General features: G+C 40.3%; 7 protein-coding genes across 8 annotated transcripts; 5 read left to right on the forward strand and 2 right to left on the reverse strand.

Moving 5' to 3' along the window:
* Positions 1-1,759: 1,759 nt before the first annotated feature.
* Positions 1,760-4,067, reverse strand: LOC107881224 (WAT1-related protein At5g64700-like). 2 transcript variants are annotated; one of them, XM_016794527.2, is made up of 7 exons: positions 3,522-4,067; positions 3,365-3,427; positions 3,084-3,200; positions 2,743-2,974; positions 2,467-2,625; positions 2,157-2,308; positions 1,760-2,044 (listed from the first exon to the last, which is right to left on the reverse strand). In XM_016794527.2, the coding sequence occupies exons 1-7, from the start codon at positions 3,719-3,721 to the stop codon at positions 1,879-1,881; spliced, it is 1,089 nt and encodes a 362-aa protein (XP_016650013.2). In that variant the 5' UTR covers positions 3,722-4,067; the 3' UTR covers positions 1,760-1,878. The 2 variants fall into 2 exon arrangements, with proteins under 2 accessions (XP_016650013.2, XP_088908631.1); XM_089052505.1 differs by having other exon boundaries at positions 3,365-3,430.
* A 1,058-nt stretch (positions 4,068-5,125) lies between these two features.
* Positions 5,126-6,953, forward strand: LOC103333548 (large ribosomal subunit protein uL6z/uL6y). Its single transcript, XM_008236400.2, has 3 exons — positions 5,126-5,575; positions 6,421-6,543; positions 6,725-6,953. The coding sequence occupies exons 1-3, from the start codon at positions 5,201-5,203 to the stop codon at positions 6,809-6,811; spliced, it is 585 nt and encodes a 194-aa protein (XP_008234622.1). The 5' UTR covers positions 5,126-5,200; the 3' UTR covers positions 6,812-6,953.
* Positions 6,954-7,572: 619 nt separating this feature from the next.
* On the forward strand, positions 7,573-10,119 carry LOC103333752 (L-type lectin-domain containing receptor kinase VIII.2-like). The gene has a single exon (XM_016794609.2). It carries the CDS (start codon positions 7,875-7,877, stop codon positions 9,933-9,935), a length of 2,061 nt encoding a protein of 686 aa, XP_016650095.2. The 5' UTR covers positions 7,573-7,874; the 3' UTR covers positions 9,936-10,119.
* A 521-nt stretch (positions 10,120-10,640) lies between these two features.
* Positions 10,641-14,096, forward strand: LOC103333547 (uncharacterized). Its single transcript, XM_008236399.2, is given in 10 exon segments — positions 10,641-10,889; positions 11,060-11,306; positions 11,404-11,553; positions 11,844-11,901; positions 12,002-12,094; positions 12,284-12,349; positions 12,495-12,586; positions 13,444-13,503; positions 13,610-13,678; positions 13,680-14,096. Coding segments are annotated over 10 exon segments (1,221 nt in total). The 5' UTR covers positions 10,641-10,677; the 3' UTR covers positions 13,854-14,096.
* A 1,264-nt stretch (positions 14,097-15,360) lies between these two features.
* Positions 15,361-17,627, forward strand: LOC103333546 (UNC93-like protein 1). Its single transcript, XM_008236398.3, has 2 exons — positions 15,361-17,018; positions 17,196-17,627. The coding sequence occupies exons 1-2, from the start codon at positions 15,862-15,864 to the stop codon at positions 17,437-17,439; spliced, it is 1,401 nt and encodes a 466-aa protein (XP_008234620.1). The 5' UTR covers positions 15,361-15,861; the 3' UTR covers positions 17,440-17,627.
* A 534-nt stretch (positions 17,628-18,161) lies between these two features.
* LOC103333751 (uncharacterized) lies at positions 18,162-19,020 on the reverse strand. The gene has a single exon (XM_008236645.2). It carries the CDS (start codon positions 18,910-18,912, stop codon positions 18,349-18,351), a length of 564 nt encoding a protein of 187 aa, XP_008234867.2. The 5' UTR covers positions 18,913-19,020; the 3' UTR covers positions 18,162-18,348.
* A 1,564-nt stretch (positions 19,021-20,584) lies between these two features.
* Positions 20,585-21,947, forward strand: LOC103333545 (uncharacterized). Its single transcript, XM_008236397.3, has one exon. The coding sequence runs from the start codon at positions 21,186-21,188 to the stop codon at positions 21,615-21,617; it is 432 nt and encodes a 143-aa protein (XP_008234619.1). The 5' UTR covers positions 20,585-21,185; the 3' UTR covers positions 21,618-21,947.
* Positions 21,948-22,140: the final 193 nt, after the last annotated feature.

Here is a 22,140-nt window from a genome sequence, read left to right on the forward strand (position 1 = left end):
TGTTCACATATGGACATGGAGTGGGAGGCATAACTATTCATCACTACACGTCAGTGATGGATGAGAGTGGCATGTTTGGCTTTGGAATGAAAATTATCTGTATTCAATTATATTGTGCAAAGTCAGACGTATAATTCCAAATGTGAAGCATAAACAATCGGATTGGATACGTGAGATGAGAGAGTGAGGACAGAGAAAGGACCTATCAGTTTCGGAGATGGATGGATGAAGACATTTCTACAGATGCCATGCCCCATTGACCCCATGGATCTATGAGAGTAAGTAATCAAAATCCTAACATAATAAGGAACCAAAATCCTAAAATAGTAAGGACTCGCCAACACATCTCAGTCCAAGGACCTCTCTGTCCTCCCATGTTCAACCCATTGTCTCTCATTTTTGTTGCCTTATCATCAGCTCTCATACTTGGCGAAGAGATCAGAATCGGAAGGTGCGAGTTTTATACTTTGCTAAGTATTTACTGTATGTATATTTCTTACATTATGCTGCAAATATCAATCCAAAATTAATTAATTATTTTGCCTGGACTCGAATTTCTGCAGTTTGCTGGGCAATTTTTTATTATAATCATGTTTGGATTGTACTCCACTCCTTGTGGGGTAAAAGAAAGGAAATGAAAATCCCAGATTTGCTAAAATCAGAAGCTCCGGGAGTAGCAAAAACAAATGGGGAGCTGCCCGCAGCCACAGGGTTGCAACTGTAAGATGGTTGTGAGAAAAGCCATTTCCCAGATAAAGTTCACTTTACAGTAAGCAGAGAACTAGTTCTAAACAAAATTGGCAAACAAAGTCAAAGGCTTTTTTTTTTTTTCAATCATTATGTACTTCAAAGTCGACAGACTGTATCTTGCTTAACTGGCGTGAAAGAACCCCACGGACAGAGAAAGGACCTTTCCCGCCATGCCCCATTGCCCCCACGGACCCATGAGGGGTTGGTTTAACTAGGCGTGCAAGTTGCCATCAGCTTTTGGCCATGGCGTCAGGTGTGCGACATTTAGAGACTCATCGCAACAAAACAAATGGGTTGGCGGCAGAAAGTTGAGAATGAGTCACATTTTGATGTATGATAAAAACTAAAAAAGTTTTGCGAAAGTAAGCGGAAGCTTGGGCTAGTATGATGGCGGGTCGAAGCCCATGCAATTTGGACAACGTTAAATCTCTGATCCGACCCATTAATGACTCACTCACTGACACTGTGTGTGCTTTTAAATTCTTCACATGAATTTTCCTTTGGCACCCGCCTATATTCACAAGAAGCAGGCTCGCATGCATTCATGTCTTTCAATGGCTGAATAATGCTACTACAAATTCAAGCTAGCTACTTAATTTCTTCATGCCAAGCATTGTGTTGTGTTTTGCAGGCAGGAGCCATGGATGTCACCGAGGAACATAACAAGAAGAGAGAAAAGAAAGAGAAGCAGAGGTGGAGAAACAGACTCAGCCTCTCAGCCAGCTTGCCTGATGATGTTTGTGGTGTTTTTGCAGGTAGTACATGCTTGGTCAAGTACAGCACAGACCCAATTTTTGATATGAGGGAATCAATACTAGAGATGATCCGGTACGAGGGTGTTTGTGATTGGAATGATATGGAAGAGTTAGTTTACTGTTATGTTGCTCTTAACCCACCAGAGGTTCATGAAATTGTTAGGGAAGCTTTTCTCAGTTTATGTTCTAATTAAATTTGTTTTCTGAAAGCAAGATACAGTCTGAACAACCTTTGAAGTACATAATGATTGAAAAAAAAAAAAAAAAAAAAAAGCCTTCAACTTTGTTTAGAACTAGTTCTTTGCTTACTGTGATGTGAACTTTTTCTGGGAAATGGCTTTCCTCACAACAATCTTCAACATTAGCAGTGCAATCAGCACAAGGGTGACAGTTGCAACCCTGTGGCTGCGGGCAGCTCACCATTTGTTTTCCCTACTCCCGGAGCTTCTGATTTTGGCAAATCTGGGCTTTTCATTTCCTTTCTTTTACCCCACAAGAAGGAGTACAATCCAAACATGATCAGAATCATGCCCAGCAAACTGCAGAAATTTGAGTCCAAGCAAAGTAAATAATTAAGTTTGGATTGATATTTGCAGCATAATGTAAGAAATATACATACAGTAAATACTTAGCAAAGTATAAAACTCGTACGTTCCGATTCTGATCTCTTCGCCAAGTATGAGAGCTGATGATAAGGCAACAAAAATGAGAGACAATGGGTTGAACATGGGAGGATAGAGAGGTCCTTGGACTGAGATGGCCCATGAAATTAAGCAGAACGTTGCAGCTGTGGTTAGCGCTCCCTATACAACAATTACAATCAATTCATTCAGTAGCTTGCACATAATTTATCCTAGAGTTCAAAGAAAAAACAAACCTTTTCAGTCTTGACCACTGGATATCAGTTAAAATTTACACATCAAGGAAGAAGTAGTGCTTGATGGTCTGTAATTAAGCTTACCGAATAAATTATCGTAACTAGCTGCAAATTCCACCCTAACCTCCACGAAGCCGCCCGTCTGTCTAAAAATAGGCCTATGACTGTTGATTGCAGGGTTGCCATAATGCACGTTAACATTGTTGCCCAATATTTGAGTGGAAATATTTTGAGCAATTTAGTCTGTTCATGAGAAACAAGAAGAACGTTTACCAGCATCAGTTACAGAAACCATATCCTAGACCATGGCAGGCTACATTTCCTGCTTAATCAAATGGTTTGCAAAAAAGAATTACATACTTGCACTATGAACCATGTAGAACAGGACAGGCAGCTACCGGCCAACATGATAGTGCCACGTGTCCAGTGAGCATAAGTTGTGTTGACAGTGATATGAGAGTGATTGCTGTGCTGGCGCATATAAAATGCCTTTCCCTTGTAAAGGCTAGCAGTGAGGGTACCCCCAACGCATACAATTACCCCCAAAGTCTTGACTTTGCCTGCTCTGGTTTGCAGGTTCAATTTATCTATGCTGCAAGCAACAATTCAAAACAGAAGCAAAAGAAACTTCTAACAACATTTTCTCTATATATATACACACATGCAAAGCTTCAGTTGAGGGGTGCCTCAGAAAAGCTTACCGAGTGATGATGGAGAGCACAAACGTTGCTATCGGAATTAAGTTGAGGAAGTTTGTAGCATATGTAGGCGTGGTGTCTCGGAGGCCATAGTAAAACAATCCCATCGCAGATGTGATCCTGCATTTTTATTATTTTCTATATATTTAAAATGCCACTTCGTATAAAAGTAGAAAACAAAATGCATGAAAAGCAGATTAGATTTGCAATAATCTTTAAAGGGCATCGAGATAGCAAAATATGTCAAACATGATGCGAAACCAACCAAACCAAACACGGCTTACCCTGTTAAGGCATTGACAAAGAGCCAGAACCAAACTGACCAACCCAACTTGATTTGTCTAACACTGCTGCAACAATGCCACCAAAAAAGAAAACAGTTAAAACATGGAAAAGATGAGAAAACATCACGAGAAGAATGTGAAGCAAAGAATATTAAACCTTTCGAAAAAGAAGGCAAAAGGAGCAACACAAATGGCAGCAACGATATGACGGTAGGCCATGAGTGCAAAAATGAAGGTTCCCTCACTCAATATCACTTTGGAAAGCAATTGCATCCCAGTTACAAATATCTGCACCATCAACATGGCCAGCACCAACTCTGACCACTTAAACCATTTTTTCAACAAACCCATATCCATCTCTCTCTCTCTCTCTCTCTCTCGAACTGCAGTGGGATGTCTAATTAATTTGTAGTATGTTATGATTCCGAAAACACCTAGAGCCAAAGAGAGGAATAAGAGAAATGAATGCAACTGCGCATTAGAAATAGAAAATCCAATGGGGCACAGATGGCTACAGATGCCATATATTCGTCGTTAGGAACCTATCTGTGTCAGCCACTATTCTGCCTCACTGCCATGCCACTACTCTCTCTCTATTATTTCTGGCCCTGCCTTTGCCTCTGCTCACTGCCCTGCCCTTTCATATCTCAAGACTCAAACTCTGTGCGGCGCCTTTCACCAAACTGACTTCCTCTGAAACTGTGTGTTGCTTGCTATAAACAACCACGAAAGATAAGAGATCTGTTTTGAACTTTTGATCATCATCTTTGTACCTGGTTTGCTTTTAACATCGTCACGTAACTAAGTAGTAGTTGAAAAAACTCTTTATGTATTTAGTGAAAAAACAAAATCAAATCTTAATTAATGAATAAATATGATACCTGGCAATTTCATGGTACTCTACTACCCAAATTATCTCTATTCCTCTGCATTTGTTTTCTCCTTATTTGACCAAATATGTGCAATTAATCTCAGCCATTAGAAACTCTGATTGTTTTTTAGATCAACGTGGGGAAGGAATTTGAAACAAACCCATGTTGGAGGTTCAAACAAACTCCCCCACCAACTTTTCACGATCACTTCAAATTCAATATAGAGGTGTCAAGGGATTATTATGGACTCTTATTAATCTTTTTAATTGGTTATATGATTCGAATTAACAATGCATTATTATTATTTTTGAATATAAAATTTCTCTAAATTAATGAGGGGAGCCTAATTTGTGTGTAAAAGGCGGACTCTTTGACTTGGCCACCCCATCCCCACTCTTAACTCACCCCAACCCCACCTTCTAGTTGTTCTCTCCCCCTCTACTCTCCCTCTCTCCAAGATAATATAGGGTTGAAGTTGAATTGTTATCAAATGGTTGAAATTCTCTCATCATAAAATGATTGGTACCCACCCATGATCTGATTTGATACGATATGTAACTCACTTTTGTTGTCTCAAGCTTCTTACACATTCATAACAATTAGGTTAAAATTAAGAATAAGAGGGAGAGGGTAATGTTAAGGACTTCTAATGTCACAACAAAAGTTTAAGGACGAAATATGATAATTTTGTGAACCTCGGATCATTTGCGATAAAAACAGGCTATGACTTTTCCACTCGAAGCCCAAGAAACATTTTCATTTTCCTACGTCTGATCAAGCCCAGATTTATATTGGGCTCCATTCTTTCGGCTACGAACGGCCCGGCCTTTATAAATTGGGTTTTAGGGTTTAACATCGAATCGTATTATATAAAGCATACATAACACATTAGGGTTTGCTGTCTCTCCCAAATCATTCATTTACGCACCAGAGCCGCTGAGAGAGAGAAAGAGAGGTAGCGGAGATGAAGACCATTCTGTCGTCCGAGACCATGGACATCCCAGATGGGGTCAAAATCAAGGTCCATGCCAAGATCATAGAGGTCGAAGGTCCTCGGGGCAAGCTTGTTCGTAACTTCAAGCATTTGAACTTGGACTTTCAGCTCATCAAGGATGAGGAAACCGGCAAGCGAAAGCTCAAGATCGATGCCTGGTTTGGCTCACGCAAAACCAGCGCAGCCATTCGCACTGCCCTCTCCCATGTTGAGAATCTCATCACTGGTGTCACCAAGGGCTACCGCTACAAGATGCGTTTTGTATATGCCCATTTTCCCATCAATGCTTCCATCACTAACGCAGCCAAGTCGATCGAGATCCGTAACTTTTTGGGTGAAAAGAAGGTACCGTTTTCCCAGATTTTAGCTGGCTTTGCTTTGTTTTGTTTTGTGTTTTTTGTATCTGGGTCATTTGTGATAAATGTTTCTTGTGCATTTTGGTGTTTTTGTTTGTTTGATAGATTCTTACAACTGTTTCTTTTGTACTGATGAGATTTGTTAATCCTTTTGTACTGATGTTTTGGAATTTCTTAAACTTTCCGTTTGAATTTAGTGAAAGCATGCTTGTAGTCTATGGTTATCTGGTTAGCCCGAATACATGTCTGTGCTTAGTCTTTAGGTATTTTGGACCTTACTGACATATGCTGTTAAACGTTGTCAGTTATGTTCTAGTTTTGTAAGAGAAACAGATTTCATTAGCATGTGGACTATTATTGTGGAAGAAATATTTTCAAATAGAATAGTCATTTGTCCTCCTTTTTTTGGGTCAAGATTTGTCCTCCGTATAATCACTTTATTTTCTGTGTTTATCATATGTCCCATATGCTCTAATTTTTATGTTCAAGAAAGATGATACCATTTCTTTTTATCTGGAATCTGTGTAGCTTTTGATCTCATAAAATGCAATTAGGTATTGGAAATGATTTCATGCAAATATATGGGCATGTGAAAAAGGCCTGTGTTCAAGCTCTTGCTTGAGCTCAGAAACCTGAATGGCATGGTTATGATGAGAAATTAGAATGTTGTGCTGTTTGCAGTTATGAATTGCTAACGAATGAGTCATTGGTTAGGTTAACATGTTTTGTCCTGTGAGCCAATAACTGATTTTGATATGGCACAATTTTGTTTAATCTAACTAACAAAGATTTCTAGTGTGTGGGTCTTGATGAACTATGTGTTTGCTCAATCAGGTGAGAAAGGTGGATATGCTTGATGGGGTTTCTATCCTCCGATCTGAAAAGGTGAAGGATGAGCTGATATTAGACGGAAATGATATTGAGCTTGTTTCTCGGTCATGTGCTCTGATCAACCAGGTCTATATTTTCTTATCTCTCTCTCTCTCTCTCTCTCTCTCTCTCTCTCTCTATGTATGACTCATATCAATTTCTCTCTTTCTCTACAAATGCTCGGAGACACTTGTATTATTGTTGTTGCTTTTAACATGGCAGTTGCATATGCTGAAGCCTTAATTTTGTTTATTTGATCTTTTGACAGAAATGCCATGTGAAGAACAAGGATATCAGGAAGTTTCTTGATGGTATCTATGTTAGCGAGAAGGGAACCATCCTTGAAGAGGAATGAGCTGTGTCTGTTTTGTTTTATTTTCCGAACGTAGTTTAATTTCCTCATGGAACTGAAGTTATCCTTTTGTTGGAGTTGGCATCATTTATAAGCTTGTTTGACGTCTGATCGATAATTTTGTGTTAAAAGTAATTTTTCATTAGATTTTTGATTTTCTGTTAGACCTTATATATATGGGGGAACAAATTTTGTGCCCACCGCTTGGTTATGTGATGTCTCGATGCTCGGTTTTGCGATTCACGATTATAATACTTGTATAGTTTACATATTTAACACAGATTTAGAACAAGTATAACAGGTTAAGAAGGGAAAAGGAGGAAGTGGAACGGGGCAACAAGAAACACAAAAAATTGATCTACCCTAGATCGATATTGGGCTTCCATTTTTCATCCCTATCTAGAATGACATTCTTTCTTCATGTTCATGTTTTTGGTATTTGAGCGTGTTTTATTGAAGGGTCGAATCATTGATAATACACATGATACCTTGCCGGTAAGAATTGAATATCTGAGTTTGATATAATCCTGTTGATATGGTCTGGTGGTCGACAACAGCCCAACAAGAGCCAAGGAAAAAGAAGAAAAAAACACAAACTGGTGGTCCAATGAAGACTCAGTGGGAGAGAAAAAAGAGTGTATAGGGACATGGCATGGACCCAAAACCCATCTCCATCGTCCATGACTTGTTGCATGACTATGATGAGAGACTCAGAATATGTCATACAATAATAATATGATTGGTAACAAATGATTCATCATTCCTCTTCTTCAGCTTCAGTTCAGGATGTTGTAATCAAAAAATTATCTCTAACTTGCCTGCTTTCCTATCTTACCTTTATATGTGGCCACTATTTCTTTCTATTGTCGACTTGATTCTCAATCATAACTAACTAATTGCAGATTTTAATCAAACAAAGCTACAGAACTACTTGTCCAATGTCAATACGTATTTATCCCAACTGGTACAAGTAGTTTCTGTAGCCCTCCAAATCTTGTTTCTTTATAGGAACCCCCACCCCACCTCCTTCCATTATCAAAGCATTTCAAATCTTCAAAATATATGAATGGGTTGCTGCAACCACAACTATGGCTTCATCTGGTTCATATGCTTGGTGTTTATGGAACACACAGTTACAGTTCATTCAGGTAGTGACAACAAGCACCGTATACATGGACCACTGGTTAACGTCACCAAGCATCTCTCTTTCCCAGATTTCAGCTTCTCCAAAAACCCCCGAGTTTTAGAAGATGTAAAGCTTCTTGGCAGTGCCAAGTTCTCCGCATCATCAGCCATCCAAATCCCTGATGATCATGATCCACCCCACGGCAACGGCAATGATATTGATCATCTCAGACACCAAGCAGGCAGAGCCCTCTACTCTTCTCCCATCCGTCTCCTTGACCCTCACACCCAGTCCCCTGCTTCTTTCCAAACAACCTTCTCTTTTCAATTCCACAACGCTTCTTCTTCCAATTTCAGTGCTAATTCTTCTGATCATGGTGGCAGTGGCCTCACCTTCATCATTGTCCCTGACGAGTTCACCATTGGCAGGCCTGGCCCGTGGCTGGGCATGCTCAACGACGCTTGTCAGGATGATTACAAGGCAATAGCAGTCGAGTTCGACACGCGTCTCAATCCTGAGTTCGGAGACCCCAATGACAACCATGTAGGAATCAACCTCGGCACGATAGTCTCCACCAAAACAATCAACGCTTCCGATGTTGGTATCTTTCTCGACGATGGTTCAGTCCACCGAGCTTGGATTGGCTACGACGGCTCACGCCGTTGGATGGAAATTCATTTAGGATCAGACGGCGGCAGCAAGGACAGTCCTCCATCAAAGCCGATTTTCTCTGGCCCTCTTGATCTCTCACCCTTTCTCAACGAGTACATGTTCGTCGGATTCTCAGCTTCCACTGGCAACCATACCCAAATCCACAGCGTCCTCTCTTGGAATTTCAGCTCCACTAGCCGAGCTTTTCTTTGGATGCCTTCAGTGGAAACATGCCAGAGTAACATCATTGTACATGGCAGAGCAGGTACCACGAGCGCTGAGCCTCCAGGCACATTCTTAATCTTTGTTGCTGTGCTGGTTTTGGTTCTGGCTGTTGTGCTTAGCCTATACTACAACAGCGGGCGCAAAAGTACAGAAATATCAGAGACTTCCATTGTGCTGCCGGAGAAGAAGCAGAGACCAAGGCCCCCCAACAAGCCCCGCTGCTTCACAATCTCCGAGCTTTCCTTGGCTACTCTATCCTTCAGCGAGTATGAATTTCTGGGTAGCGGCTCGAGAGGTGTGTACTATAGAGGAAAGCTTTTGAATGGATGTCAAGTGGCTGTGAAGCGGTTTTCTTTTCAGTTTTTGTACTCTCAAGGATTTGATAGGCGAAGGTTTTTGAAGGAAATAAAGGGCATTAGCCGAGTTAGGCATCCAAATTTGGTTCCGATCCGAGGGTGGTGTCAAGATCAGAAAGAAACCATGGTTGTGTATGAGTTTTTCCCCAATGGGAGCCTTGACAAATGGCTATTTGGGGTGGGTGTTCTTCCGTGGACTCGGCGGTTCAAGGTTGTGAAAGATGTGGCTGAGGCCCTCAGTTTCTTGCACTCCAATCAATTATCCCACAAGAACTTGAAAACAACTAGCGTCTTTCTTGATATTAGTTTCCGCGCAGTCCTTGGGGACTTTGGGTTTGTGCTATGTGGTGCAGAATCAAAAAGGTTCGAGTCAGCAGTGAGCCAAAGCGCGGATGTGTTTGAATTTGGGTTGTTTGTGTTGGAAGTGGTTGGTGGGAGGCAGAGACTGGAGGCAGAGTTGGGGCAATTGGAGGAGAGGGACTTGCTGGACTTTGCATGGAGAATGCACGAGATAGATGAAATGGCGAGGGTAGTGGATAAGAGGATGGGCACAGTGATAAACTTGGAGCAAGCAATTAGAGTTACGCAAATTGGGTTGCTATGCACACTGAATGTGACCAAAGGGAGGCCTTGTATGGAGCAAGTGGTGCAGTTTCTTTGCATGGAGAGACCAATCCCGGAGTTGCCACCGAGTCGACCGGTTGCTCTGTTCCCTTACAGCAGCACCGGCGCCCTTTGCACTGGTTATTCTTGTGCTTCTTTCAAATGAAGCTATAATTACTAGTCTTTTGATTGAGGTTTGGATGTCGCGGCCTTTAATGGTCGTGTTTGTATAATAGATTGCAAATGTAAAAAGCCAATTCGCAACATGTGCTGCTGTGCTTCATTTCCTTCATGTATTTTAATAAGTCATATGCAATATCAATTGCCGGTGCCAATTGCAATTCTTTTTACGCATGCCCTTCTTGGGTTGGGGGCCTTACTATTCACCATTGGTCTAAGTAAGCCAGAGGAGCTGCCTGCAACTAGGCCTGAAATGAAACCCATTGACGCAAGTTCATCCGAGAGTATCACTCTGATTGCTGTGTTGATACCCAACTTAGGCCTACCACAAGTTTTTGAGAGCCAATTTTGGGGCAACTCGAATATCCTATGAGATTATGATGTGGCCAATTGTTAATCAACCTATCAAAATATAGTTTTGATTTTTATTCTTTTTATTTTTCAAAGGAAGCCGACATAAAAAATGGACAAAATGCTACTGGTAATTTTCGGGTAATAGTTTTAGTGTTGGCCAAGGAAGTTTTGAGGTAAAACCGCAATCAGTTAAAGAAAAGAAAAAAAAGAAAAAGAAAATACCGTACTTCTTCTTGGAGAGCAAGAAAATAAGGAGAGAGATTTGAACAAGGCCACGAGGGCTTCATAAAACCCTTCGCCTTTGTAAAACCTCCCATTGAATTCTTACTAGCAGCAGAGAAATCCGGAAAAAAAGAAAGAGAAAAGCCAACAATATGAATATGTTTAAGCTCAATTCCCTCAACTCGTTGAGAGCTCTGAGGCATCTCCACCATTCCCAATCTGCCGGTGTAAGAGCCCTCACCACCTGTTCGTCATTAATCCTCAAACAGTCGAACCCACTTCTTTCCCCTCCATCTTCCTCTCCGTTTGCCCCCTCACACAATCTGCTTGCCGTTCGGAACTACCGAAGCAGTCGCGATCTCAGGTAATTCCTACTCCCACGTGTTTCTTCTGACAAGTATTGGGTTGGTGGATTATTGGAAATATGAAATGACTTGCAGATTTATTTTGGGTTTTATGTGTGCGTGCTTTTTCAAGTTATGGGTTGGTGGTTTTTATAGGATTTGAGTGAGAAATTTGGATCTTTATGTGTAGAAACTATGAGATTACGCCTCCGACGAATTTTGGCATTCGGATTGTGCCTGAGAAGAAGGCCTTTGTGATTGAGCGGTTTGGGAAGTACGTCAGGACTCTGGATTCTGGTATCCATTTCTTGATTCCCTTTGTGGATAGAATCGCTTATGTGCATTCCTTGAAAGAAGAGGTCATCAATGTTCCTGACCAGTCCGCTATCACCAAAGACAATGTCGCTCTTATGATTGATGGTGTGCTTTACATCAGGGTAATATCACATTCTTGAATCGGATTTGTGTGCCTTCGTATATATATATTTCTTTAGTGGCTTACACGGAGCTTTGTTTTCTCTTGTGTGGGTGCAGATTATGGATCCTATGCTGGCCTCCTATGGCGTTGACAATCCTATCAATGCAGCCATTCAGCTTGCACAGACTACTATGCGTATTGCAATTGGGAAAATGACTCTTGACAAGACATTTGAGGAAAGAGAATCCCTCAATGACGAGATAGTGGTATGTTTATCTTCCCTTTTGCTTCTGATAACTATGAAGATTAAGAATCTGGCGTCTTATTTAGAGCCATAGTTTTGGCTTGAGTCTCTGCTAAGAAGCTTTTGTCCTGTATTTTGATGATATTTCTGTCTTAAATTTCTGGTAATAAGCAAATGTCTGATGAGGGCCATGCCTTCAGTTTGCATACCCTTGTCTTTAAACGTTGTTGCATCAGCTTTAGTTAAGTTCTATTTTCTTTGTCAGTTAGCATATTAGGTTAAGAAATATTTTGAGTGGGCATCATTTTGCAGACAGGGCTCAACAAGGCTGCTACAGCATGGGGCTTGGAGTGCCTCCGATATGAAATAAGTAAGAGACCCCTTTTACTAGTGTTTCATCAGATACTCTTTATTATTTTTATCAAATTGTATTATCATTTCGTAAATGCTTGACTGTTCATACTTGTTAGAGGACATAACTCCTCCTCGTGCGGTGAGGGAAGCTATGGAGATGCAAGCAGAAGCAGAACGCAAAAAGAGAGCTCAAATTCTCGAGTCTGAAGGTAAGGAACTCAATGTTCGTTTTATAGTTCAATATATATGTGCAAAGTGAAATTCTGTAGTGAACCTTAAGGGTTGCAAACAGATGAAGACATTGTCTTTTCATGTGCTTCTTCTAAGTGTAGTATTTCGAGTCACACTTGTAGGTAGAATATGCATTGGCAGAAACTAATATTTCTCATCTTTCACAGGAGAAAGACAGGCAAACATAAACATTGCAGATGGAAAGAAGAGTGCTATAATATTAGCAGCAGAAGGTAGTTGCAATTCTGATATAATTTAGTCCCAGTAGTGTGCAAAGTTGTGGTTAATTTGATGTTGATGTTCCTTTAGTTGATTAGATTTCCATTTATCATTTGTCCCTTGGACCCTTTCATTCTTCTTCATGTCATTCTTTTACAGGAGAAGCACAGTCCATCCTTGCTAAAGCAAATGCAACATCTCGAGGAATTACCCTTGTGTCAAAGACTCTCAAGGAAAGTGGTGGTGCAGAGGTGAGGTTCTTCAATCTCCTTCATTTTGCTTGTAGTATTCTCAATAAAGTTTTGGGGATTCCAGAAATGAGGTGCTAAGTTGTTTGTTTTGGCAGTATGCACATAGTTGGTTGGCACTTGTTTTCTTAGTCCATTCAGGCTCCAACACATGTCACTCATTCCAAATGAGTACATCCTTATTTTGCTTATTTTTCATATAAAAAATGCAACATCATATGGTTTCCCATCGTGCATCTTGTCAAATAGGGTTACTATTAATTGGGAAGTTGACAGAATATTGCTACATTACGGGCTCTTTAGCTTAGTTTGTTGAGATTTTGTGGAAGGTGATGCATTATTCTCTCTAACCCCTCACATTTCACCTACCCCTCACATTTTACCTGAGATTTTGATATTGAACTACATGATGCTCCTTCTTCTTCTTCTTCTTCTTCCCCAACCTCCCCACTAAGCTTTCCTTTATATCTCATATCAAATATCTAACTGGATGCCATCCACGTACTCTAGTGTCTAATAGGCCAAAGCTTCTAAATCCTTTAACTCTATTTGTTTGTAAAATGAAAAAAATATATAAAAAAATCATGAGTTCTTAGGTTGTTGCAGGACATGTGGGTGTGGATGTGGATGAGTTTCCATGTTGATGTTATTATAATGTATTAAATTGTTCAAGTATCAGTAAATCTGAAAAGGGTCCAGTTCTTCCTTAGCATCTTCTAGAGCTGGGAATAGTTTTTCCTTATAAGCAAGGATCATATAGACTTGTCTTCCGTGATGTGTACGGATTTTATGAAAATCTTATGTGTGTGCTTTGTTTGTTTGTGTGGATGAAGGAACTAATATTATGGTCTGATTTGCAGGCAGCTGCCTTGAAAATTGCTGAGCAGTATGTCGAAGCCTTTGGTAATATTGCCAAACAGGTGAGAGCAGAACCATCTAACTATGTATATATGCTGCTGTATCTAATGATGCTCAATGGATTAATAAAATAGTTTTTTTCCTTCCTTTTATTTAAAATTTTTGCAGGGCACAACAGTGTTGCTTCCTAGTGCTTCAAATAATCCTGCTGGCATGATTTCTCAAGCACTAACAATCTTACAAAAGCTTGGTTAATGATCCTTCCACTATTGCAACAATTGGAGGCACGAAAGGTGATACTTCCTCAGAAGGATCTGAGCATGGGATTCGACTGATTGAGGAAACAGTTGATGAACATAATGATGCAAAGGAACCAGGGTTTTCGCTTCAAAACCGCAAGAAAGGAGCATAAAGTTGACTTGTTTCAGTTGTTTGCGCAATTAAACCACTTTTGGGGTTCTTATACACCAGACCAGTCTCTTTCATTGTAGGATGGATGCTTTCTTTTTGTTCTTTTAGCCTAAAGGTAGGATGCGACCACGTAATCTGAGCTGTGATTAACTTAATGAGTGTCAAATCTTTGCAATGAGAATGACAGAATGACAGATGCCAAATCATATCAAGGAATTGAAATTTTTTGGGTTGGAACTGGTTATTTTCCCTTGTCATTGTTCTTTCATCTAATTTCTCATAGTGGTGAACGTTCTGTGGATATAGAGTGAAGTGAACCGTCTGGAAGGTCCTTATTGTGTTTTCGAGGACCTCCCATTTTGGCTCTCGATGGGCTTCGGTCCCTTTATACAAATACAACGATTGACTTTTGAAGAGGGATGGGCTTTCTGCCTAACAGATTTGAAAATCAATACTTTATCTTATCAGTTAACCGGAGTTATTTTATAGGAGGGTTTTATATATGACTTTAGGTGATATAAGACGTTAACTAATTTAATAGAAATATAGAATTCTTGCAGTTAACTGACCCGTAAAAAGATATATATAATATTTTGTCTGGTCTTGTTGTAGTAGAACTAGCCTGGTGGTGTTTTCGTTTGTTTTCCTCTTAGGAGCTGCTTCCAGAAATTACAACAGGCGAAAAAGTGAGAAGAGAAGGCAAGCCTATAATGTCAATTCTTGAAATGAACGACATCATCCCCTTATCATTTACAACCGTATTACTGATGGTCAATTCTTGATTGGACCACCATGAGCTCTGATGAAAGGAAGGCTTTACATCCATCCAAGTTCCAACCCAAGTGAGCTTGTGTTGTCAAATGTTTTTCCACAAAAACAACAAAAATGGTCACTGATAAGATAACTAGTTGCAGCCGGCTGGCCTGCTGTTATTTAAATGCCTTAACATCACTATGTTACGTGTGATGGAGAACTTATTTGTCGCAGCAAAATATGACTTTTTCTGTCAAGAGTCATGAATGAGAGCTCCCTTTGCTGAAAGCAGAAGCATATAAAGAAAGAAGGGCGAGCCAAACAAGTTGAAAACAACAAGGCAAGTGTATGGTTTCCTTCATTAAGTATTAGTTAGTCAAGCTGTTGGACCTTCCTTTCCTTCTAATATGCGCCTGCAAATTAGACATAATCCACCCAACTTAATTATCTATGTTAGTGAATCTTTAACATATTCGTATGTAATCTTTTTAGGACAGGTTGGCATAAGACATAATAATAATACCCTTGTTTTCCCAACTCATTTGTTTTTGGTTTATGGTTACTAATAACATTCAAGTGAAAAAAAAATATTACTAAAAATATATGTCATGTTTTTGGTGGTCTCTGGTCTCTGGACTGGCCTGTTATTTATGCGAGAAGAAGCGGGTCCACATAGGAATTGAAATCCAAGATTCTATTCCGACTATAACAAAACAAAACAACCGAAACTGATTGAGATTAACTTATTCTTAATTATTTAATAGTTTTATTATTATGCAGATTCATCCCCGTCGTCCCGTTGGGATCATGGATTTATATTTCGACCTTTCTCGCTGTCTTTCTCACACCCCGCTGGATTCTGGAAAGGAAGCAAGCCTGGAATCCAAAATTTGTCATTTGCAATGCAATTTTTCTCCTCCAAATCCCAATTTCCAAATTCCTTGTTATTTTTTTGACCTTTTGCAATTCATCATGGACTATATCTTCTCAACTTAAATCAAAGCTACATAGCATGTTCTTGTCAGAATCAGAGACAGCCCCAGCAACCCACTCGGACTCTGCATTCAAATCAAAACCCCTGTCATCTCTTTGGCCTCCCCAACTCAGAGCATCAACCCCTCATCCCCAAATTCCCTTCTGTCTCTTTTGTCCCGAATAAAGCCTCGAGCTTTCCCATCCCCTCTAAAAAGAAGAAACTTTTCATTTTCAGCAATCACAAAAACCATTAAAATCGTCAAAGTCATCATCTTGGCTTGATGGGTTTCGAAGGAGCTGAAGAATCAGGAGGCACTGAGGTGCCCCAATCGAGATTCAGGTACAACTCCCCTTTTGTGCAAGTGAGCCTTATTGGGTTGGTCTGTTTTTGCTGCCCAGGCATGTTCAATGCCCTCTCAGGCATGGGTGGTGGTGGCCAGGTTGACCCAACAGCCTCCAACAACGCCTCCACCGCCCTCTATACCACCTTCGCCGTCTTCGGCATCCTCGGCGGTGGCATCTACAACATCCTTGGCCCTCGCCTCACTCTCCTCTCAGCCTGCTCCACCTATGTCCTCTACGCTGGCTCCTTCTTGTACTACAATCACCACAAGCACCAGGCTTTTGCAATTGTCGCCGGAGCAATCCTTGGAGTCGGTGCAGGCCTGCTTTGGGCTGGCCAAGGTGCCATCATGACCTCCTATCCCCCGGCTAATCGGAAAGGGACATATATTTCCATTTTCTGGAGTATCTTCAACATGGGTGGTGTCATTGGAGGCCTAATTCCCTTCGTTCTTAATTACAATAGAAGCGAGGCAGCTTCTGTTAATGATGCTACTTATATTGGGTTCATGGTTTTCATGACTGTGGGGACTCTTTTATCCCTGGCCATTTTGCCGCCTAGCAAGGTTGTTCGTGATGATGGGAGTAAGTGTACCAACATTCAGTACTCTCGTGTTTCAACTGAGGTTGTTGAGATTGCCAAGCTGTTTGGAAATTGGAAGATGCTTCTTATAATCCCTGCTGCTTGGTCCAGCAACTTCTTTTACACCTACCAGTTCAACAATGTCAATCAGGTTATGTTTAATTTGAGGACCAGAGGATTGAACAATGTGTTTTATTGGGGAGCCCAGATGTTGGGGTCGATTGGGATTGGATACATAATGGATTTCAGTTTCAAGAGTAGGAGGACAAGGGGTTTTGCTGGCATTACAGTGGTTAGTATTGTTGGCACTGCAATTTGGGTTGGTGGGCTTGTCAACCAGCTAACCTACTCTCGCGGTGATTTGCCAGAGAAGTTGGATTTTAAGGACTCTGGTTCGGATTTTGCCGGACCATTCGTCTTGTATTTCAGTTTTGGCTTGCTGGATTCCATGTTCCAGAGCATGGTTTACTGGGTTATTGGAGCCTTGGCTAATGACTCTGAGACCCTAAGCAGGTAACATAGATGATAGATCAGATCAGATAATAGAATATGCCTTATTGCTCAAGTTTTTAATATCTCAATGATTTTTGTGTGATAGAATAAAGTGACTGTTTGGAGGCTAACATATAATCAAAGTTTGTGATCAATTTAATTGTGATGCTTAACAACTTTTGTGCATGTGTATTGCAGGTATGTTGGATTCTACAAGGGAATACAGAGTGCTGGGGCAGCTGTTGCTTGGCAAGTTGATACACACAAGGTGTCCTTCCTCACCCAATTGGTTACGAATTGGTCGCTCACTACCGTGAGCTATCCGTTGTTGGTGGTTCTAGTCTTGCTGGCTGTGAAGGATGAGAGTAAGGCTGATCTAGAGGAAATTACCAAGGAGAAGGAGGCCGCTCCTTCATTTGCTGGACCTGCCTCAGAAAAGTGATAACAATGGGTGGGCTTAGCAGATCAATTTAGTCATAATTTTATTGGAATTGTCCTTTCCATTTTCTCGGGCATTTAAAGTTTCTATCACGCTCACACAAGTTGGAATCATCACAATTTGTGAAATAGATATGTCATGTTAATTGTTCAGTGTTCTATAGAGTAATCAAAATTAGTGTTCTGTTAAAATATCGTTTGGAATATTTCTTGATTATCTTCATGTCTGCTTCTTTTCCTGCTTAGAAATGATAAAAGTCTTTTCAGTGGAAGACTCTTTACAGATCAAAGGAAACCATCTTTTTAAATTTTGTAACAGAAAAGGTGCTAGAAAATATCAATTTTTATAAGGGAATACAGAGTGGTGGGGCAGCTGTTTGTAGAATTGACATCAAGTTTAATAATGTTCGTAAGTTCAAATCTTCCCAAGTAGTATATTTGGGAGGCTGGCTGTCAATAGTGAAAAGTTAGTATTCTGTGGCTCCATCTCCAGGAGATTTCTGATTTGTTCTTGTATTTATCCATGTAATGTAATAGTAATGCAAATTCCATGCAAAGATTGTAGCTGTTATTTGAGTCACAGAAATCCAATTTTGAATTCTGACTCTGAGCATGTGATCTATTTTTGCCAGATTCTTCTGCAGCAAAGAAATGATGGTCCTAATCAAATATTTTGCATCACACATGTTATTCTTAAAACTCCAGAGTAAACGACTATGAGGCATATAGCATAGATAACTTAATAATTATGGGATATAAGTAAAATAGGATTTTCAATACTTGTGGTTGTGGAGTCCCAAAAATTCAGATACAAAGTGCACCAATATATCCATCAATGCTGTGTTGCACTTTCTGGCTCTTTTTTGGGAGACACATTAATTAGTAGCTAGATTTAGACTGGAAGCGCAATGGATCAAACAGTGAGAATAGGTGCATCTTTATTCTTGCCCTCCGAGGCAGGAGCTGCCTTTGGTTTGATGTCTGCAGCAGGCTCCTCCTCCTTGGCCTTGGGTTTGATCGCTGCAGCAGGCTGCTCCTCTTTGGCCTTGGGTTTGATCTCTTGAGCCGGCAGCAGCTCTTTCTCTTTGGTCTCCTTCACAGCCTCAACAAGATTGACCTCTGCTAGTTGTCTGGCAGCAACTTCAACTTGATCAGCTACTTTTTCCTCTTTTGGTTTCTGAGTTGCTGCCACCTCAGCCGCAGCTGCAGCCTCAGGCTGAGCCTCAGCAGCAGCAGCAGGAACAACAACAGGTGCGGCTTCCTCCTCCTTCTCCTCCTTTGGCTCTGAGAGATCTACCAGAGGTGCTTCTGCTTCTACATTGGTGGTGTCCACCGCCTCTTGATTAGCTGCAACGTTGGTACTATCAGTAGTCGTTTCAGCTTCACGGTCTGCTTTCTCGGGTCTGGTGGACTCAGTTGGGAGAGCCTCAGGGCGGGCAGTATCGAACTCCTTTGGTTTGCTCGCACAGCCTCCCATGATTTTTGATCAAGTATGGGACGAATGAGCGAGTCTTTGGAGTTCTTCTGATGAAGCTCTCTCCTTTTTATTTATCAACTTTCTGTTGCTGTTTGTTGGAGGAGGAGGGGCTGTTGAGGCTGAGGGAAGAATTTAGGACAAGATGGGTTCATATAGTGGAAGGATGGGTCTTATGTTCAGGAGAAACTGTTGGTCTCAATTTCTCAACTCACTGGATCGCCCGGTAAAACCTCCATTTTGCACCCATTCTAATTTCTATATTGGAATATGCCCTGACTTTTTCAAATCCCACAGCTCACCTTTGCTCCTCCCTCCGCCTTTCTTGCTCTCCCTCTACAGAGACATGCGCTTCCAGTTAGTTATTACAGTTGCTTCTGTCCCCATTTCATGGCTGTCCCAACACCATGCGTCTCTTGTTCCACCATTCTAGACTCGACCAAATCAAGAAAATAGAAAGAATAAATATTATTAAGGTAAAAAAAAAAACATGAAACAAACAACTATGGGCTAGCTGGCGGCATACGTGAAGGCTCATGCTACAATGCTACAACTATGGGCTGAGTTGCACTTATTTAGGCGATGGGCTACAGTTGAAGGTGATAAACTGGGTTAGGAATAGACTGGACTGTGAGCTAAACTAACTTGGAAAAGTTAAAAAGTAATAATAATAACAAATGTGCCATGGGCTAAGCCCGTAACTTCTCTAATGAGGAGGCTATGATCAGGGGTTGAACATAACCGTTGAATAATAAAATTTTCATTGATCGGCTACTATTAAGGACCCCTTACTGTCAGCCCTCGTTATAAGTTACTAGCCCTATGTGCCAATTGTTTTTAATTTTTTAATTTTTTAATTTTATTTTTAAAATTAATAAAATATAATATGGATAGTTATGTTCCATAAAAATAGAACCTATTATCTGATTTTGTTTTTATTTTTAATTTTTTTAGTATGAAAAATGTGAATTTACTATATTATCCTCATTGAATTAATAATTTCAATTCTTAATGTTTGAATTAACCAAGGACATTTTCTGGTATTTTGAATGTTTTATCATTCTCTGCATTTTGCTTTATATTATACTAGCCTCTTCGCACGCATTTCCGCGCCTACGAGAGGTTTTTTTTTTTTAAAGAAAATTTTAATTTATTTTAGAATTAAAAAAGATAATGGGTAGTTGTGTTTCATAAAAATATGATCAATTATCTGATTTTTCTTTTAATTTTAATTTTTAAAAATATAAAAAAGTGTGAATTTACCATATTATCCTCATTTAATTAATAATTTCAATTCTTAATGTTCACATTGATCAAGGGCATTTTTTTGATATTTTGAATGTTACACCATTTTCTGTTTTTGCTTTATATATATATAAGTTATAACCTATCTTAGACAAAATATTGAATGTTTCCTTGGCCTATTAGTCCAAGTATATAGTTTGCGAAATAATGGTGTCTATATTTATTTACATAACTTGAGAAAATAATTGCAAGCCATGATTGTAAGTTTTCTTTGGTAAGTATTGTAATTTGCAATAAGTTTTCCTTTCGGCCCAAAATTAATTAGAAAAGTTAAAAAAAAATCAATCAAGATTCAAGACACGTAATAGTTGTAATCTATTTAAGACCCAAAAGAAGAAAATCTATTAAAAACAGATTTATTACTGAAAAAAGACGAGCACACAAACTCAAGGTCGATGTCCAAAGGCAATGGCTGTCCCCATATTCCGGCCGAATTCAGCGTTCAGTGTCAAAATCTATTTGACGCATAAACGACGCCGTCTCGCAAGATCGAAGGCACAATTAACCCAATAAGGCATTACGCGTCAAACAAGTGTCTCATCTTCGCCCCCTTGGTTCAACCCTAAAAATTAGGGATGAACTCGAAGGTCGATCCTTTTCCCCCCTATTTTTTTCCCACCGAAATGAGGATATATTGAGTAAGTAGTCAATGAACAACATTTCCATGGTAAACTCAGATTTCGGAGCATCATAAACCAATCTAACCTAACCTAACCTGATTTGGAGAACCAATCTCTCAAATTTAGGGAAGGTTCAGGGAAGAAGAAGGATTTGCAGTTGGAAATTAAATGATTTTCCCTCAATTTTCTTGAATTTGGGGAAGATTTTAGGAGAGGATTGGGTTAGCTTCCCCAACAATTCCATAACATCAACTGCGTAAGAATAAAAAGGCGAGCTTTTCTTTTCTTTTCTTTCTCATCAACAAACAAGAAAGAAAAGAAACGAGCTCGCCTTTACTTCAAATTCAAACAATGGAGCCCCAGTTCGCAAAATCACCAATCCCTCTCATCCTCCTAATCCTCTTCCCCATCTTCATCCTCTGTTCCTTCCCCACCGTACGATCCGAGCATGAATCTACCATCATCCGACTGCCCTCGGATTCCCAATCAGCCGATCGATGTGGCGCGACTCCATCGTCTCCCTTGTCATCGTCGTCGTCACCCTGGTCCCGCCCCATGTGCCCCGTCAATTGCTTTCGACCCGACCCGGTTTGCGGCGTGGACGGTGTGACCTACTGGTGTGGGTGCCAGGAGGCTCAATGTGCTGGGGTGAAGGTGGCCAAGCTAGGGTTTTGTGAGGTGGGTAATGGGGGTTCTGCCCCTCTCTCCGCTCAAGCCCTGCTTTTGGTTCACATTGTGTGGCTGATCGTCCTCGGCTTCTCGGTTTTGTTCGGACTTTTCTGAATTATGGGTCTGGACTGATGATTCATTTGAATTGAATTATAGGTCAAGCTCTAATTTTTTTTGTAATCTAGCCAAGCCGCCAATGGGTTACGACAACAACAGCAACAGGCGTTTGTGCAAGAAAGACTTGATATCTTTTTGTCATCTTTTTTTGGTTAGGCTATCTTTGTATGGTAACACCTTCTCTTTACCGACCGCTGTCATGACCAGTAGTAAGTAATAGAGGAGGACAGACAGGCGTTTGTGCGTTTTCAATGTACATGCAACAAGAGCAAAACAAAATTAACGGCTAGTTTTTTTTAAACCAGAACAAACATAGTTTTTTTTAAACAGCCTCCACATTATTCTTCCTTTTCGATTTTGTGCTGTGCTGCATTTGCGTATGTATCTGTTAGCGTGATTGAGGTTGTAAAGACAAGACTAAAACTAAAACAGGACCAAATCATCAATTAAGAACTACTTACAATTGTAAAGAGAATTGTCAAGAGCAAAGAGACCTGGAGTTAACAAGGCCAGCAGAGCA

This window comes from Prunus mume, linkage group LG5 (genome assembly GCF_029339155.1).
Source record: "Prunus mume cultivar Tortuosa linkage group LG5, ASM2933915v1, whole genome shotgun sequence".
In the NCBI taxonomy this organism is placed as follows: Eukaryota; Viridiplantae; Streptophyta; class Magnoliopsida; order Rosales; family Rosaceae; genus Prunus; species Prunus mume.